At 44.4% G+C, this 20,131-nt stretch overlaps 1 protein-coding gene across 4 annotated transcripts in view; it reads right to left on the reverse strand.

Annotated features, from left to right (window-relative positions):
* LOC145822514 (wee1-like protein kinase) overlaps positions 1–20,131 on the reverse strand; it is a 37,423-nt gene that overhangs the window by 12,828 nt on the left and 4,464 nt on the right. Inside the window, exons 3-4 of one of the 4 annotated variants that reach the window (XM_082919676.1) lie at positions 19,749–19,829; positions 18,280–18,529 (exon numbers count right to left, since the gene is read on the reverse strand). The exons of the other annotated variants lie outside the window; for them this stretch is intronic. Of the exons in view, the coding sequence (XP_082775802.1) occupies positions 18,518–18,529; positions 19,749–19,829 (93 nt within the window). The 3' untranslated portion in view covers positions 18,280–18,517. Of the gene's footprint in view, positions 1–18,279; positions 18,530–19,748; positions 19,830–20,131 lie in introns of those variants that run through there. 4 annotated transcript variants of the gene reach the window in all.

The raw sequence follows: 20,131 nt of genomic DNA on the forward strand, positions 1-20,131 counted from the left end.
CTTAGATGGCATCTAAATGGCCCAAATACAAAGGCATATACCATGGCCAAAACATGGAGCATTGCAACACATGCTTTCAAAGCATTAAAGAGGCATGCGAGGCAATCAAACGAGCATGGAAATGGGACTGAAGTAGCATGCAAGATGATCCCAATTCATCAAATTCATGCAAAGATGGCATGCTACACATGCACATACTCAAAGCCAACAAGCCTAAATGCAAAGGAGCCATATAAGGCATGCAAAGATCGGCCCAAACGACTATGGACAGAGCTAAAGCATGGCAAAATAAGCACATAATCTTCACAAATGCAAGCCTAAAACATGCTCCAACTAAGGCTAACAACCTAGATCATGTTAAGGCACAAACATGGCATTACATGGCAACTATGCTAAACATGCATAAGGTTCCAAAACCAACTTTAAATCATGTTATATCATGGATATATAAGCATGAAAAACAAACCAAACATGCTCAACACACACTCAAGCATAGGCTTCCTTAGGAAGGCCAAAATGTGCCCTTTTCAAGGACAACAAGGAGAGGGGGTGGCCCTCTCCTTCTTGGGACTTCAAAGGATCATCTTCACCACTGAAATCCCTCAAGATTTCAGTGGTGAAGAGACCTCAACACCAAAATCCCGGAGCTAGCACAAAATGGCTCAAAATGAGGCCTTTTGAGGCCTAAGGGTGGTCAACACCCCTCAAACAACAAAACACTCTTAATAAACAATAAAGAGGGCCTAAAAACAGAACTTTTTTATGTTATACAACAAGCACAAAAACAGCTCTAAGATAGGTATAAAATCAAAGCGAAAATAAGGGAAAAAAGGGACTAGTTTCTTACCCTTGTAGTCCTCTTCAACAATGGTGCTCCAATGGCCTTCTTGAGCTTGAATCTAACACCAAAATCTCAAAACACACTCTTTGGAACCTCAGCTCCAAGAGGAAGGTGAAACACTAGGTGTTTGTGTGCAATAGTAAGGCACAAAACACCTAGTGTGCAAAATGAGAGGGAAATAGAGATAGAAAGTGTATATCTAACCCTAACCCTAGAAAAACCAGAGCTCTCCTCTGTCTTTTCTCTCTCAAAAATGTCTAAGCCTCTCCCTTTTTGCCTTAGAGAGAGTCCTCTCTATAAGCCTCTTGTAAAGCTTACCAAACAAGCTTTGCAAGAGGGAGATCCCTCCATACACGTGTATGGAGGGGAGCAAAAGTTATACAGCTGTCCAAAAATATCTGCAAAAGCAGATGAACAGCAATCGGCCGGCAAAAAATGCCATCTTGGCCAAACAAAGTGCCGACCGGCACAAAAAAGTGCTGACCGGCAACAAATAGTGCCGACCGGCAAACTAAATTGCCGGTGGCAGCAAAAACTAGCCGGTGGCATCTAGCCACTGCCGGTGAAGGGTGGGGATGGTCTACAAGCCCCACTCTGCCTCTCAAAGGCAAGATGCAAGTGTTTGGTGCAAAACCAGACACTAAACGGTCGAGTTCGGGGATCCTGAGGCGGGGCGCGCGAGCCGAGACCTCCGGGAACTCCAAACGAACACAAACATGGATAATCACCGAGTGTTCAAACGGTGACGTCCAAGTCTTGAGGACGGTCAAAAATGGGGTGTCTACAGTTGCCCCTCTTTGACAGAACTCGAAAGTCATAACAATGACGGGAGTGAATGTCAAAGCCCAGAGACGACCCATTTTTGACAAGGCCGAAGACTTAGACAAACATGCAATACAAATAAGATATGCGCCCGGAGGCAGGGGCAAAATGCAAGACAATGCACGGAGCCGAGCATAACTTATGATCATGCAAAGAAAGCTGTAACGAAGCAAACATGCAACAGTTTTAAGCTAGCATACCAAACTACACTACAATGCAGAAAGGATGTAAGAGAATTATGGAATTCTCAAAATGTCTCACTCGGGAGATACAATACCTGTCCGGTTCGTCTGGTCGCACCAGCTTCAAATGAACCGTACATACAATATCGTGCCTGAAAAGAAAACAAACTTAACAGGTACAATATCGTTAGCAACATGCATGACAATGCAAAATGGATGCAAAACGAAATGCAATATATACAAAACAATGTATAAACAATGCAAATGAAGATGCAATGTAATTGAAACAATGCAAGCTACATGCAAAGCAATTGAATCGTGATCCAATCACGAATGGTTCGAAACCACACCTATGTCAAATAGATTGATGGAGGTAACAAGTCTGTCTACCATAGAACGGTCAACTGAACTATGAGTATTGTAGACAGACGCAAGAACAAGTATTGGGTGGAATGACACAAGTGGGGAAACAACCCGCTGGAGAAAGGACTACGATCCTAATGCCGGATGCAAAAATTACACTACAATGTAATGGGTGGATATGGCACGCAGGCCAAACCAAATCTTGCCTAGGAAAGGCATGCATACATACAAGCCATGTGTAACACAGAAAAGGTGCCGCAACCCTCAACCAACATATCAACGTGGAATCGGCGCGATACACATACAGAACTGTGTTCTAACATGAAAAGTAAGGGCACATACCAGACCAAGCTCAACATGGAAAGGCGCAAGCCAAAGGCGGAAGGTGATGCAATGAATGCATGCAATCTACAATGCAATATTTACAAATATGCAATGGAATGGATACAATGGATATGGCATACAAGCCAAACCAAATCTTGCCTAGGAAAGGCATGCACACGTACGAGCCATGTGTAACACAGAAAAGGTGCCGCAACCCTCAACCAACATATCAACGTGGAATCGGCGCGATACACATACAGAACTGTGTTTTAACATGAAATGTAAGGGCACATACCAGACCAAGCTTAACCTGGAAAGGCGCAAGCCATGGGCGGAAGGCGATGCAATGAATGCATGCAATCTACAATGCAATATCTACAAATATGCAATGGAATGGATATTTACAACATGCATGACAATGCAGTGCAATGCGACCTTCTGGGGAAAATGCAATGGATGCATGCGAGCTACAATGAAAATGCATGACAATGCACTATGATGCAATGACTATGATTGCAACTTTCCCTATCTTACCAACAGGGTGATATACTAGGTTGGTTCAGTATCCAGAATTGAGGCGTAGACATGCCGCCTCAACCTATGGGGCTTCCATACAGATTTCAAGCCGAGGGTAAACCTCTGGGTATTTAAACCAGACTTTAGTCTCGGAACTCCCGAACCTTTGCGTTCTAGGCATAAGCCGTTCGAACTCTAGTTTCCACCGTCCCAGTTGGTCTTCTAGGAACTCATCGCAAGCATAGGCAGGTGGCTTTACCAGACCACCGAAAGTCGTTCGGGCACGACAAACACCAAAGGAATTGCACCTTCAGAGGATTTAAGGTCTCCTAGACCGTGCGTGTTTAAGGTCTCGCCAGACCGTGCGTGTTTAAGGTCTCGCCAGACCGTAAAATACCTGTCCGGTTCGTCTGGTCACTCCGGCCTCAAATGAACCGTACAATACAATATCGTTCCTGAAAAGAAAACAAACTTAACAGGTACAATATTGTTAGCAACATGCATGACAATGCAAGAATGAGGCACGCATGCCGTATGGAATGTAAGTTGATGCAAATGGACTTATATGCCAAATAAAAAAAAACGTGCACATCAATGCACCGGAGGTTTCGCACCTCCCAAGGATTTAAGGTCTCCTAGACCGTACGTGTTTAAGGTCTCGCCAGACCATGCGTGTTTAAGGTCTCGCCAGACCGTGGGTATTAAATGTATGCATGTGTGACACGTATGCCACACGGAATGCAAAATTTTGAAAATTGGACTTACACGCTTCGCGAAGCCAGTTCGTATGCAAAACAATGCAATGTACTAACAAGTACATGTGAGGTGCGCAAGATAGCGCGATAGAATGCATGCTAGATGCAATTGAGGTGCACAAAACAGTGCGATGCGCAAAACAGCGCGAACAATTTTGAAATGCACAAAACAGTGCAATGCGCAGAACAGCGCGAGGTTTGAAATGCACAAAACAGTGCGATAGTTTGAAATGCACAAAACAGTGCGATGCGCAGAACAGCGCGAGGTTTGAAATGCACAAAACAGTGCGATGACCAGTGTGACACGCACGCCACACGGAATGTAAACGGGCTTAAATGCGCAACAACGCACGTATTCCAGAATGCATGACAATGCATGGAATGGAAATGCAATGATGCATGAGAAATGTGCACGACAATGCAAAGGGGTGCGTGTTGCAACGCGTATAACACGTGCATAACGATGTAAATGTGTGGCGCGCGACAGCGCGATGTAATGCACCGAAGTAGTGTGATGAACTCGTGAAACACACATGGGGCAACTTTTGAATTTAAAAAAGGATACAAAAAGGATACACCTTGTACGAATTCGAGTGCCACGCACTGGAGACACGGCCCGCGGTCAGAACGGAGGCCGGTTGAGCGTCGGAGATGCACTTTCTTGCACTTGCTTGAGCTATGAAGACCCCAATCTTCTCAAATGGCCTAAACAAGGCTGTGGGAACCCCACCGGCAGAAAGGGGAGGCCACCGGCTGGCCATCGGTACAAAAACAATTCTATCGGCACAAAAAAGTGCCGGCCGGCACAAAACATTGCCGACCGGCAAACAGTTGCTGAATCGGGGCAGTTCTGTCTTTTCACTTCAGGCATTATAAAATAGGGCTTGAAAACCCTATTCTTCACTTTTCCACCGCCGAAAATTCTTGCCCTCTCTCTCTAGAGTGCTTCTCTCTTATTTTTTGTCCATTTCTTCGCGTTCTACGCTCGTTTCGTCGTCGGATTCGCGATCCTCTTCGCGTTTCGGACATTTTCCACCGATCACATTCTCGTTTCGGTGCCTCGTTCGGCGTTCTCGCCTTCTCGGGGTTTGTTCCCCTCACTTTCCTCTTCATTTCCGTGCCTCTTCACATTCCGGCCTCCCCGGCCATTTTCGACCCTCTCGGGAGTTGACTTTTCAGTTGACTCTTCGTATTCCGGCTCAGTTTTCCTTTTCCGGCCATTTTCACACCACTCTCTATATGGCGGACGACATTCCACGTGGCGGGACTCCCCCGGACCACGAGATGGATCCCGGGGTCGAGCTCTTACCACTGAGCGAGCGCCCGTTCGACCCGGCGACCTACCGGCCGGCGATCCATGTTCTGCCCCCAGACGGCCTGCGTCAGTTCCGGAGCTTTGAGAGGTACGCGGCCCCTGAGCTACTACTACGCGAGCCTACCTCCCACCTTTCATTCGGCACTCCCGAGGTAACTCTTCATCTTCTGCTTTACTTTCTGCAATGTAGGATACAAAACTGCCATAGTTATGCTGTATTCTTTAATTGCTGAAATCTGATATGCCGTAGACCGTAGTTGACTGTAAACATACATACAACTGATATCTGCTTGAGACTGACACATGCACACACACTGCACTAGCCCTGAATCACCCGAACACACGGCACTCACTGTATTCTACTGTACATACACTGGCAACCAGTATTTGTCTGAATCTGTCAAACTTGCATACATGCCATATCTGTTCTGAAACACCCAAACATGCTGACACAGCACACGTATTTTCTGTAAGCACACCGGCACCCGGTATTTGCCTGAATTTGACAAACTTGCATACATGCCATATCTGTCTTTTCAAAACTGCATTTTGAATGTTGTCTTGCCATTGTTGTTTTCTGTTTACAGGAGGGTTCCTATACCATTCGCGGGTATGGGAATACTGGTGCACGGGAGTGGTATGACGAGCTCCCTGATGCGGTCCAGCGCATCGTGGACCGAGCGGGCTTCGGCACCTTCTGCCGAGGGCTCTCTAGGCTCTCCACATGCAGACCTCTCCTTGCTGCTTTGGCGGAGAGGTGGTGGGACACCACCGATTCTTTCCATTTTTCTGCTGCAGGGGACATGACGATGACCCCTTATGACTTCTCGATGCTCACAGGCATCGGGGTAGGGGGTGATCCGATCCCCTTCGACATAGCGATGGATGAGTGGACCGCCGCTCAGGTTCATCTACTGGGGGAGGCCCCTCCGCTAGCTCGCCCAGGCTTCGTCCGCTATTCCTGGTTCGAGGCACAGTTCAGGGTCCTGCCTGCATTGGGGGAGGAGACTCAGATGACCGAGGAGGACGTGGAGAGGCATGCTCGGGGCTTCCTCATGTTCCTGTTCGGGACTACTATCTTCGCCGACCGGGCGAACACCGTGCCTCTCTGCCTTCTCAGCGCACTGGTGGACGTCCGAGATATTCTGCACTTCGATTGGGGCGGCGCTGCTCTGGCCACCTTGTACGGATATATGAGCTCGGCTTCTCGCGGCAGCGGCCAGCTGCTTGGAGGTTACTGGCGGGCTTGGGAGGTACATTTCTTCTCCACTTTTCATTTCTGTCCGATATTCTCTGCACTCTGTACACTGCACACACTGCGGTCTGCTTTACACTTGCTGTACACTGTACACACGGCACACACATACATTCTGTTTTACACTGACTGTACACTGCTCACACTGTACACTGCAAACAATACACTGCACAACATACGGCTCTGCCATTTCTGCTTTATTCTGTATATCCTGCTTTATCTGATGGTCATACCGACATCTGTTTTGCAGTTGTGGGTTTACGCCTATTTTCCTAGGCTTGCACCCGTACCAGTCGCGGAGCCTCCTCCGGCTGTTCCTTTCTCGAGTCGCTTTGACGGGGGATGCACCCGGCGACCACGGGAGACGTTCGGCTTCTTCCGCCGATATTTCGATACCATCACCCCCACGGAGGTATGTTTTACTTTCAGTTCGTTTAGCTTCGCTTTCCCACTGCATGTTTCAATAACAGTAGATAACAAACTGTCTGTTACTTTCAGATCACATGGCGGCCATGGGCTTCCTTGCCGTCGGCGATGCGGGGTCGGTTCCCTGGTGCTGAGGAGACCTCGCGTTTCCGGATCTTGCTAGAGGGCCCGGTCTGTCGGGCTTGGTACCTGGGGGAGCGTTTCCTACGCCAGACCCGCGGGTTACCTGAGCAGATAGTCCCGGTTCACCCTCCTGCAGAGATGAGGGAGACCGAGGGGCTGACCACTGAGCAGTTGGATGATTACTCCATCGGCTGGGAGGAGGCCGGCTTCCGAGGCACCGGCGACTATCAGGAGTACGTGCGGACGTACCTGATGCGACCTTTGAGCGGCCGTCGAGCAGAGGGGGCCAGGCCTGTAGCATCGGCGGTTGGGGCCGGAGCAGGAGTAGGGGCCGGATCTTCGAGGAGGGCCCGGGTCCGTGGCAGGGGCGGAGTGCGGGGTGGACGAGGAGCTGGGTGGCCTGCCCTGCCCGCTGTGCTGACTTTCCAGGGACAGGGTGGGGCGACCTATCAGATCCCCTTCGCCCCTCCACCGGCTGGGCATGAGTTCACTGACATCCCCGACCTTCCGCCGGTATGTATCACTGCACTTCGTACAGTCATTTCATTTCAGTTTACTTGATATTCCACAGAATACTAATGTATCTGACACTTTTGCAGGCTTCTTCTGAGTACACCCGTCAGTCGTTGGCGATGAATGCCTCGATGATGGGGATGCTCCAGCGGACATTTGACCTCCTGGCTGTCTACAGCATACCGGTATGTCCCTCTGACACTGGCCTCAAACCATTCATACTCTGCTTTACATAATCTGACGCACGGCACAACACCTGATACACTGATCTCACAGCATCTGATACACTGCATACACTGCATTCTGCACTGTACTCTATACTGATAAACTGCTCACGGCATTCATACCCTGTACTCACATATTGCATTCTGCACTGATAAACTACTCACGGCATTCATACACTGTACTCACACACTGCATTCTGCATTGCTAAACTGCTCACGGCATTCATACACTGTACTCGACGTTGCATTCTGCACTGATAAACTGTCTACAGTATACTGATGCATTTCACTTTTGTGTACTTTTTCAGCCTCCTTTCCAGATTCCTATGGCAGGAGGTGCTCCAGCTAGACCTTCTGTCCCTACTCGGGGGAGAGACGAGGAGGGCAGGATATTTCCCCGCACTAGGGGAGGGCGGACTCACGTCGGGAGTAGCTCGCGAGCTCTAGTTCCGGACGACGACGACGACGAGGAGTCAGAGGCGGAGGCAGGGTCATCGGAGGAGGAGACCGGAGACGGTTCTAGCTCGGGCTCTGATGACGACGCTGTTGATGCTCCTGGACCCTCGTCCAGGAAGAGGACCAGGACAGACTGACGGCCCTTCGGAGTGCTTGACACAGATGCAGATTTTTGCTATCTTTTCCTCTTTGTACTTTTCTTTTTGTTGGTAGATAGATTACCTTGTACTGCCACAGGCAGATTTTGTTTTCAAAGCTTGTACATTTGAAAAGATAGTGAAATGAAACAGACTTTTTATCTGAAAAAGTGTTTACATTTACACATTTCATGCATTGCATCGCATCTCATCATGTTACACCTCAATGTAAATGGAATTGATTGGTTGTCTGAAAATTGAACACTTGCACTGTAATAATCAGATAACTTAAACAGCCAACAGCAAAATAACCCAAGCAACCCACTGCCTGATTCTTGACACACGACCCTTACTCTGTTGGGGATTAATCTGTATACAGCCCTTAGTACAGCATTCGGTTCATCATGCACACAGCAAATTCCAAACAAACAGCCCAATCTGACAAGACGGAGCTCAAAGACGGAATCGGTTGGAGTCGAAACACGCTCGAATGTAGAGAATGGCACAGCATTCTGAGCATAAATGATTTTTGAAATCAAATGAGGGTTTTTCAAACCGGGATATCGAGCCTACCACTGAACACAGCGGAAAGGACTCAAATAAAGGTACACGACCTAAACACAACGAGACATGCTCGGGAGAGACTCAAAACAAAAGACGAGACCGTCAAATGAAAGAGACACGACACACAGACGCGCAAACGAAGATGGGGGACCTCGGACCACGAGGAGCCAGTTCAAACTGGGTATTGTTTCCCACTTTTTCTGATTTGTGATTCTCACATCACTCGGCTCTCAAGCTCGGATTTTCTCTCAAAACCCTTTTCCTCACTTTTCTCTCAACTTACACCTCTCTATTCTTCAATCTCTCATTTTTCATCCCTCCCCAGGGTGATTGATGGATGAACAGGAAGTTGCGGGTTCACGCCCGATGCCGTTAGCTCACCGCTATTTCTTCTGGCGGGCAGAGCGCTCTTCTGGCAAGTACGTCGGTGACGGGGAAAAGACAGAACGCCTGGCTCAACTGTGCCCCCAGTTCATCATTTTAACCATTTTTTGTTTTTGCTTTCTACTAAAATAGTTTTGATCAAAATGAGAGTCGGATTAACGTACTCGTTCGATTTTTGATTTGAAAGGCATGCAAGTCAAGCTGCAAGCACTGAAAGTTTTCCTTTTTGGATCCAAGACAATGGTCCAGTTTTGGAAAATGAAATAGTTTTCGAGAAAATAGTCAACCTCAGTAAAAAATTTCAAAAACTATTTTTCAAACAGCTGATGCTCAACAAGCATGGAACTTACCCTTTGAGACGCGCAACCTCGGATTGGAGGCAATGGAAAATTGCCCCTGGTTTGAAGGGAGTGGGAGGCAACGGAAGGTCGCCCCTAGTTTGAATGGCGTCTCACGACGGCTTGTGGCAACGGAAAGTTGCCCCTTGTTTGGGATGGTGCCGCAGCAATCCGCAGACAGTCTTCATTGGCGGTGGTCGAGCTCTTGGACACTGCGATGACGAAGACGGTCACAACAAATATATGGACACAGTCGCCTTTGGAGGGCGTTGGCCACTGGACTTCGAAGTCGAAACCATTGCATGGACTGGGACGCTTATGAAAGCGTTGGGGGCTGGACTTCATGATGAAGTTGCCTACGTATCCCAAACATGGGAATCAAGCCTTACGTAGTTCCGGTTAAGGTCCACTCGGGTATTTTAACCTTCACTTTGTTTGGCTCTCACTTTTGCCAAGGCGCCCAATGCGGGTTTTCGACCTTGCGAGCTTCTTTTCATTTTCTTTTGTTCGTTTCTTTTTCTTTTCTTTTTTTCTTTTCTTGCTTTTTTTTTTTTCAATCTTTCTTTTTGTATTTTTCTCTTGCTCTAACTTTTGCCTGGGTCGCCCTTCCGGGTTTTCGGCCCAGCGAGCCTCTCAAGGGTAAAAGTATAGCAAGTCCATGCCAAATGGTTTCTTTTTTGAAATTGAATTGAAGCCTCTCTGTGTCCAGGAGAACGGCTGTTGAACTGATTTGCGGAGAATCCATCAGGGTTACTCTACGAGCTTCTTCCGGCGAGATCTACTCCTTCTGATTCGGCCTTGGTGCCTTCTGCTCGAGGGCTGTTTCGAAACCGGCCACGCGGGCCTTTCATGGCGTTTGTCCGTTGAACTTTCTGAACATTCTGAACGGGTTCAAATTCGGAAAACAAATAGGTTGAATCTTGAGACTGAGAGCGATCCTAGGCTGCGCAATCTCAAGAGTGATTCCACACAGGCCTTCGCAGGGCTGCGTAAAACATTTGCTTTTGAAAGTTTTTAAGAAAGCGACGAATCGCTCGCGCCGAAGATAGTGTGGAACCAATCTGGATCAGGCCAGGGTCCTTCTCAGTACTCACGCCGACAAGCATGATTTCATTCATAAAAAGGCTTAGCACGCCTCTCTTTCTCTCAAAATGATCAAAATTTTGCAAAACCCGAGGAATTCCTTCCCCTTCGTTTTCATCACCGCAGTGTTCAAAAGTTTTTTTTTTTGAAAAACTTAGGTTAATGCTATGAGTTTGGCGCGCAGGAGAGCAGGCGAGATGTACTGTCAGCCCATTCAAATTCTCTGGTCCTTATGCTGAAAGCAAGCATGAAGGTTGAGATAGCAACAGCTGTTTCAATCGGCTTTGTTGGTGCGACTGGCCCCTCGGCAGAAACAGACTCAAAACAAAAACAAATAATAACAAAATGGCGTTCGGGACAACAACCCCAGAATCACCTAGTATTATATACAACGGGGACTGACTCGATACAACAAGACAGACCCTTAAGCAAAAAAGACTGACTCAAAACAAAGAGACAGACTCAAAACAAAAGACTGACTCGACATCCAAGCTAGGATTTACAAAACTCGGTCTCACCGATGCTCAAAAATGCGTGCCAGACGCTTCAAAAACACACCAAATGTTGCCCGCAGGCAATTCACTTTACATACTCGCAGTATCTGAGCCCTCGAAATCCAGCAACTGGGTGGTAACGGGCTTGCCTGAGGTGGGTGGTAGGATAACCTTGTTATCGATCAAATCCTGCACTTCATGACGAAGGCGGGAACATCCATCGGTACTGTGACCGGACTGCTGATGGTACGCGCAGTACAAGGTAGCATCATGGGTGGCGGGGAGATTCTTCGGGAGCGGCCGGGGCTCCAAAGGCTTAAGATGCCCATTCTTCGCCAATATTAACAATGCCCTAGACAAAGGCATGTGGAGGTCGTGAAAGACCCTGCGCCCTCGGGGCAGGTACTTTGCAGTTTGAGGATTCTTGCCAGATGCGCTGGTGAAAGGATCGGCTGGCGCTGCCTTGGCTTTTTGAACCTTTCCCGGTGCAGGGTTGGGAACAACAGGAACTGTCTGGGCATGACGGGGCCCATCCCGGTTTTCTGCCTGGCTTGAACCGCCTTTGGTTGGAGCGGGGAAAGCATCATCTATAGCTTTGGTCACTATTGCAGATGTTTGTTGCTTGTTCATCCCTCTGGCCTTCAGAGCCTCGACTGCCCACAGCAGTTGTTCAATGGGGCCGGCGTCTACCTTTGCCGCGTCCTTTCCCCTGGCCTCAGCCTGATCGAGGGCCTGGGTTGGTGCTGACATGTCGTGGCTATAGCCGGAAGTTACCTCTGGCTGGCTGAGCTCTATCACAATCCGCCCCAGTAGCGGGGGCTCCTGTGGTACAAAATTCCCGGCATACGGTGCCGCTGGCGGTGAAGCCGACATTCCATAGGCGAGGTCTGCCACAGACCTTTGGAGATCGCCTATCATCCCCATCAATTCGAAGGTGGTGGGCTCACGAGCCTAGTATAACTGGGGAGCCCAAACCGGATGCACAACGGGCGACCTGGGCGGGTATGACATACTGATATTGGCCTCACTCTGCGGAGCGGTCCCCTGCTCCGATACAGCTGCCATAACCATAATTTCTTCTGAACTTTGTGCCGCCATAAATCTTGCCTCAGCAAAGGGGGACACTGGCTATTCTGTTTCAACTCTGCGACTCTCTGAACTGAAAGGAAAAACAAACAGCATTTCAGCCCAAACTGATCAAACACGGGTGTAGCTAAACAACTGTTCCCTTCTACTGATCACTGTTCCCAGAAATTACTGTTCCCGAAAACTGAACCGATACCCGCGGATAACTGATTCTCACAACTGATACTGATACTGGTGTCCCCAGGTTTGATACTCAAACTTGCAAACTGGCATATGCATTCCTGTAGAGGTACACTCTAAAAGCACATAGCAAATAAGAGAGAGCCAAAACACCCCTATGTTGGGGTAGGGTTTCCCTGTCCTATTTTGTCAGGAGCTAGGGTTTTACTATGCACACAGCAGTTTCAAACAACTTAGCATCGGGTAAGCAACCTGTCCTAGCTTGGAATGGTCACTATGGATCCGAATATGCACTAGGTCGAATGGTCGAAAAGGGGTGCCCCGGTAAAACCGAGGTTTGCGTTCCCATACTGTCAGAGCCCATAGCCGGTCAGCCTTATGGACATGCCTTGACAAGACAAGCCTCCGGCAAACCGTTCAGGAATGGCAGATGGCAAACACCGTGTTCCTAGGCGCACCAATGCACATGCAATGCAAAGAAACACATAAATGAAATCAAAACAGGATATCACGAGTTCAAGTCAAGCTCTCCCAAACTCCCCAGCAGAGTCGCCAGAAACTGTAACAGCGCCCGCGTGGGGGCCTCGCGCTACAGTTCGGACTCGATTTGTGTCACGGTTCTTAATCTGAACCAAAGAGTCCAAATCTGGCAAATCGTTTTGAGAAAAACAGATTTTTTTGAAAGTAGTGCCAAACATGGACTGCTTTGCCAGATACAGAGTCGCCACCTAAATATTTTAAAATGGGAGAATTTAGGAAACCCTGACTCGGTGCCGAAGGCCACATGTCCGTCATCACCGGAGTTGTCTCGGCTCGGGAGCTTGGGTACGATCGGGGAAGGTCAGCTATGAGCACCCCCTTTCGCCCGGTCCGAAGACCGGCCTCTACTAACCGTGATATCCGTTTTTGAAAACTTTATGTGTTCTTATTCCATTTATTAGCCTAGAATTACTATGTTATGCGCGCAGCAAACAAGTATAGACTAGATTGCCTAATTTGGAAATAAACATTGCATATCCGTTCGGTTTGAAAATGCTTTGGAATTTGCTACTCGCAAGTAGGCTAAAACACGGATTTCAACGAGTTTTTCCAACTCAAACAACCCAACCTTCACCCACAGGCATTCAAAACAGTTTAACACATAAGCATCTAGCCACATGTTAAGCACGCTGTCATGGCAACATTCACACTCATGCGATATGCTAAAGCAGAAATACTTACATAGTACTCCGTGCCAAAACAAAGAACTTGTTAGCAAACATGCATGATCCAAGTCCATGTGAAGTGCCTAATGCATCGCATACAAAATGTCGCTAAGATAGGCTCGGCTAATCCTAGATATGTCATGTGAAAATGCACAATTATCACGTATTCAGTTTGAAAATTGAAGTATTGATGCAATTAGCATGATGTACCGAGCCTAATGCATGTAATACAAATGCATGGATGCACACATGCATAGCATAAGGTGTGCTAAATTAGACGTGCCCTATTACTAACCATCAAAGCAGGTAAATAAAAGGGAAGAAAGACGTGAGGTTGGAAGACATACACACACTCACGCACACTTATTACAGATTTGCCCTCGCTCGGAGGGACCGAATAAATGTTACAAATTAATTAACTACACAAGCTAATTAATATTACAAATTAACTAATTAACAAATTAACTAATTAATTAAAGCAAAAAAATGCCTCGGGAAGCGTGCCACCATGCGCAAGCTGCCTCTGTTTTCCTTCCTTTCCTCCTCTGGAGGCTGTCAAAGCCTCAGGACTACATCCTTGGACAGAGGGTATCATCACCGGCTGAATGAAACTTCCACCGGCAGTGTAGTATAGCCATCGGCACAAAATAGGGTCTGTCGGCAGAGAAAAATGTGCCGGTCGGCACATTACACTGCCGGTCGGCAGAGTATTCCTGCAGAACCTGCAACTCACAGCAACAAAGGGCAAAACAAGGCATGGCAGCATATTTCAAGGCATGTATGCATCAACCATGTCTCTTATCATTGTGATGACTCAAAGGGACATGTGCCTCGGTTCTTGGACCACCAATCATGCATTTCCATGCATGGTGGCCCAAAGAACCGAGTATGCATCTTTGATTTCAAATGTATGCACACCAATCAAACAAATAAGGCCCAATTCCTATCACCAATTCAAGGAACAAGGCATGCATGCGAAATGCAATACAACCTAGGCATACAAGCTAGGAATGCAACATGGCATGGCAATCAACTCATGCAAGCATACAAGCATGCATATGGCAATACAAATGAGTGCAAAGATGGACTTAAACATGAATTAGGCGGCTCTAAAAAAAAGGCCTAAAACAGTAGCCAATGTGCTAAGAGGTGAGGGCTAAATGGCATGCACACACACATGCACATAAGGACCAACACTTAAGCATGAATCAAACAACATTCAAGCACACTTGAAAAGAGGGATCATGGACTAATTAGCATGCAACATGAACCCTAAAATTATGTTTATAAAATGATGCCAAATCAAGTTATAAATCAAGCCAAAACATGCACCGAAAGGCCTAAGCGTTCAAAGCAAATCAATGAGGCATTGAACTACACTAAGCAAGACCAAACAAGGCATACAAAGAGAGACCAAAATCAGAGGTTTAGCATGTTAAAACAAACCTAAAGGACCCCTTAGATGGCATCTAAATGGCCCAAATACAAAGGCATATACCATGGCCAAAACATGGAGCATTGCAACACATGCTTTCAAAGCATTAAAGAGGCATGCGAGGCAATCAAACGAGCATGGAAATGGGACTGAAGTAGCATGCAAGATGATCCCAATTCATCAAATTCATGCAAAGATGGCATGCTACACATGCACATACTCAAAGCCAACAAGCCTAAATGCAAAGGAGCCATATAAGGCATGCAAAGATCGGCCCAAACGACTATGGACAGAGCTAAAGCATGGCAAAATAAGCACATAATCTTCACAAATGCAAGCCTAAAACATGCTCCAACTAAGGCTAACAACCTAGATCATGTTAAGGCACAAACATGGCATTACATGGCAACTATGCTAAACATGCATAAGGTTCCAAAACCAACTTTAAATCATGTTATATCATGGATATATAAGCATGAAAAACAAACCAAACATGCTCAACACACACTCAAGCATAGGCTTCCTTAGGAAGGCCAAAATGTGCCCTTTTCAAGGACAACAAGGAGAGGGGGTGGCCCTCTCCTTCTTGGGACTTCAAAGGATCATCTTCACCACTGAAATCCCTCAAGATTTCAGTGGTGAAGAGACCTCAACACCAAAATCCCGGAGCTAGCACAAAATGGCTCAAAATGAGGCCTTTTGAGGCCTAAGGGTGGTCAACACCCCTCAAACAACAAAACACTCTTAATAAACAATAAAGAGGGCCTAAAAACAGAACTTTTTTATGTTATACAACAAGCACAAAAACAGCTCTAAGATAGGTATAAAATCAAAGCGAAAATAAGGGAAAAAAGGGACTAGTTTCTTACCCTTGTAGTCCTCTTCAACAATGGTGCTCCAATGGCCTTCTTGAGCTTGAATCTAACACCAAAATCTCAAAACACACTCTTTGGAACCTCAGCTCCAAGAGGAAGGTGAAACACTAGGTGTTTGTGTGCAATAGTAAGGCACAAAACACCTAGTGTGCAAAATGAGAGGGAAATAGAGATAGAAAGTGTATATCTAACCCTAACCCTAGAAAAACCAGAGCTCTCCTCTGTCTTTTCTCTCTCAAAAATGTCTAAGCCTCTCCCTTTTTGCCTTAGAGAGAGTCCTCTCTATAAGCCTCTTGTAAAGCTTACCAAACAAGCTTTGCAAGAGGGAGATCCCTCCATACACGTGTATGGAGGGGAGCAAAAGTTATACAGCTGTCCAAAAATATCTGCAAAAGCAGATGAACAGCAATCGGCCGGCAAAAAATGCCATCTTGGCCAAACAAAGTGCCGACCGGCACAAAAAAGTGCTGACCGGCAACAAATAGTGCCGACCGGCAAACTAAATTGCCGGTGGCAGCAAAAACTAGCCGGTGGCATCTAGCCACTGCCGGTGAAGGGTGGGGATGGTCTACAAGCCCCACTCTGCCTCTCAAAGGCAAGATGCAAGTGTTTGGTGCAAAACCAGACACTAAACGGTCGAGTTCGGGGATCCTGAGGCGGGGCGCGCGAGCCGAGACCTCCGGGAACTCCAAACGAACACAAACATGGATAATCACCGAGTGTTCAAACGGTGACGTCCAAGTCTTGAGGACGGTCAAAAATGGGGTGTCTACAGGTGGGCATAGTGTTGTCGTTTTACTTTTGATGTATTACATGTAACTTCAAGCCAAGGGCTTAATGTGTAAACGAGTTAGAACTCTTTGTTGTAACCAAGTGTTAACTTGGAAAGCTGTAAGCCCGTAGGGCATTTTGTTATGAGGTTAACATGTAATATTTATTTAATGAAACTCAATGAAATAAAGGAATGTGGTTAGTTTATATGTAAATGCTTGTCTTATCTGATGGGTTTAATGTTATTATTTTGAGGGCGTTACATGTGGTACACACACATAGTAAATTAGGTTCATACATTCCTTTTTGGGGATACTTTTTCTGTTAACTGCTGCTACCTAAAATTGACTGCTAGGAAAAATAACCAAAAGTTATGTAAAGTCTCTGTACTAGCATAAGGAGTGCTTCTCATGCCCGCACCTAACAAATAATGAATTTGCTACACCTAATCAAAGCGGAGACCATAAATCACATTTCATAATTACTTTGCAAGGCAATGCAAAACATAAACAAAAGTAGCAGATCTGATGTAAAAATTCAAAATTGCAAAATAGTAAACATATTAAAAATAGACAACATAAAATCCCTTGATCAAAGTATATCAAATTAGCTTTCACTTAACTCATGACTAGTGCTCTCTAAATCTACAAATTACCTCGATAAAAATTTGCCACAAACTTAGAGAGTTTCCTTTCCCATTACTGATCAACTAGCATAACACTCGTGCTATGCACGGATTATGTTTACAATTATCTATATATGTGAATTGTGATTTTTAAATTTTTTTTATTATAAATGTCTTCTTTTTTTTTCTTTTTTATATTATATTAAAGTTTAATATTTTGATAATAATCATATGTATTAGACTTTTCAAGGAATTAAATGTCTTCTCTTTTTTTTATTATATTAAAATTTAATATTTTGATAATAATCATATGTGTTGGACTTTTTAAGGAATTCATATGTGTTGGACTTTTCAAGGAATTTTTTTTATGCTTGTTTTTAATGCATTAAAATGTTATTATGAGGGTAAGGCTTGGGGGTTGGGAGAAATTTAAAAATTAGCCGTCAAATCATGATTAAATATATATATTTATGTGTATGGCACTACTAAAAAAAACACTTTTTGCAACCGCTACAAGCCGTCACAAATAATAGAAAAACAGTCGCAAAAGACTTTTTGCGACGAACCATGCGACGGCAAATGAGGGTCGCAAATGCGGGGGTAGCAAATACTTTTTGCGACCGCAAACAGCAATCGCAAACTATTTGCGACCGCCTAACCTACTTATAGCGATTAATATTTTTGCCGTCGCAAAAAAGTTAAAAAAAATTCCTACAATGTATTAGCGACCATCTTACCGTCGCAAAAAAAAAAAAAAAAAAAAAAAAAAAAAAAAAAAAAACCCTACAATCATATATATAGATATATATGTATATATAGTCAAATATTACATATAATAAATCATATAAATAAATTGTTCAACACCGAATCCTAAATGGCATATAAATAAATTGTTCAACATGGAGAAGGAGAAGTCAATTTTACATGAATACTTATCAAGTTATGACTCTAAGATATATCCAGTGAGAGGTGAGAGAGAAATTACAACAAATGAGAGCACAATATAGAGTGAAAGCCATTTATATGAATATTAAAATTCTAATAATCAAGTTATGCATGTCCAACATACCATTCTCTCCCTATACTGATAAAGAAAGACTTGCAAATACAAACGAACATGTAAAGTAGAAGAACCTCACAAATACACCAAAAGGGTTGGATTATGTCTTGGGCTAGAACACCATTAGATATCAAACCACCTTCCATTGAACGAAGTAGGAAGGCCTCAAGCTTCTCTCTGGAGGCATGAAAATGAATTTTAGAATCCAAAAACATCAACACATCAGCCATAGTAAAGTGATACAATAAGGCAATGCATTCTGTAAAATAACAGGAAACACAAGCTAGACGAAGTGCCATGGGCAAGGTTGAACTTGGACATCACAAAATAATGATATGCTATTTCAGCTGATAAAATTGCTAATCAAAGACCATAACAAAGCTTCAATCAGGCATAAGGATAACCAAGGTTGAAAATTCTTCCTTAATTTATTGGTCATCCAATGCCTTTACAATCCCTATCACTTGGTCTTTTCTATTTCTTTATTTTATGACTTGAATCTTATAAAGAAAGGGGCATGCAAGAAACTTTTCTTTAATTGAGGACCAAGGAGCTAATGTTGACTAGACCAAAATTCTTCAAAAAAATTAAGATGACAAAATAGAGTTTTCTAAAAAAGAAAACGAAAAATAGAAAGGGAACTAATTTGAGCAGATAAACAATGCATTATCAGTAAATAGCTTACTTGTCATAAGATTCATTAGGATTGACAATGCTAGGCACACTATTTATGTATTGTACTCAGTTATGCTCAGAACTTGAGACTAGCACTAGTTGAAGGGCATACTCTAAAATGTATCAGAGCATCATTAGGGTATAATCAACAAAATGTACGAACTAGTTGAAGACATACTCTGATTCTGTAGGCAAGAACTTGAGACTAGATATCAAGAATTCCAACCTTTGGCCTCTTAACAATCTCCAGCATTTCTAACTATTTTTTCTTTACCAAAATCATGGCCTTGTTTGGTTTGTTTTTCAGAAAAATTTTTGGAAAAAATTCTCTACAAATAAATTTTCAAGAGTAATCAAACCAAACAAATTTTTTCAAAAAAAATCTCAAAATTTTGTTTGATTACCTACTTTCCAAAATCACTCTCTCACTCTCATACACATCAAATCAATCACTTTTTTTAAAACTCTCTCCAAAACAATTTTCTAAAACCATTTCTGAAAAAAGGCAAACCAAACAAGTTTTCGTACTTTTTATCTCAAAAATTATTCTACAAACACAAACCAAACAAGGCCCATGTTTCTGACTGATATTGGTCCTACTAATCTTAAACCTTCTAATTTTGAAGAATCTCTCTCTAATGCAGTTAAATAATGTAATGCAAATAAAAGAAAGATTTTTTAGTTCAAATATCTGTATCCATATCCAGTAGATAAAATTTACCAGATCCATTGAGTTGCTATCCAAAAATTCAAATGCAGATAAAATTTCACCAAGCTTTCTTTTGGCATCCAATAGTAGATTCTGACAAAGAAGACAAAGAAAACAACATGAACTCAAAATTGCAAATCAAGTTCATATTTGAAGTTCACATTAACTTCGATTATTCAAAATGAAATGATAAATAGAAGAGGATGCAAGTTTGTTAGGAAATTCATAATGGCATAATATCAGGAATTTTGCATAATCATTATTTCTTCAAGACAACTCATGATCAGATTTCAAGTAACCTTTTTATACTTTCACTTAAGTGATATGCTTGCTAAATAGAAATTAGAAGGGAAAATTTATTTGAGTTGTGACAGAAGTGATCTTACCTTTTTATG

The sequence above is a fragment of the Camellia sinensis genome, chromosome 3 (assembly GCF_055761805.1).
Source record: "Camellia sinensis isolate YWXY chromosome 3, ASM5576180v1, whole genome shotgun sequence".
NCBI classification, from domain to species: Eukaryota; Viridiplantae; Streptophyta; class Magnoliopsida; order Ericales; family Theaceae; genus Camellia; species Camellia sinensis.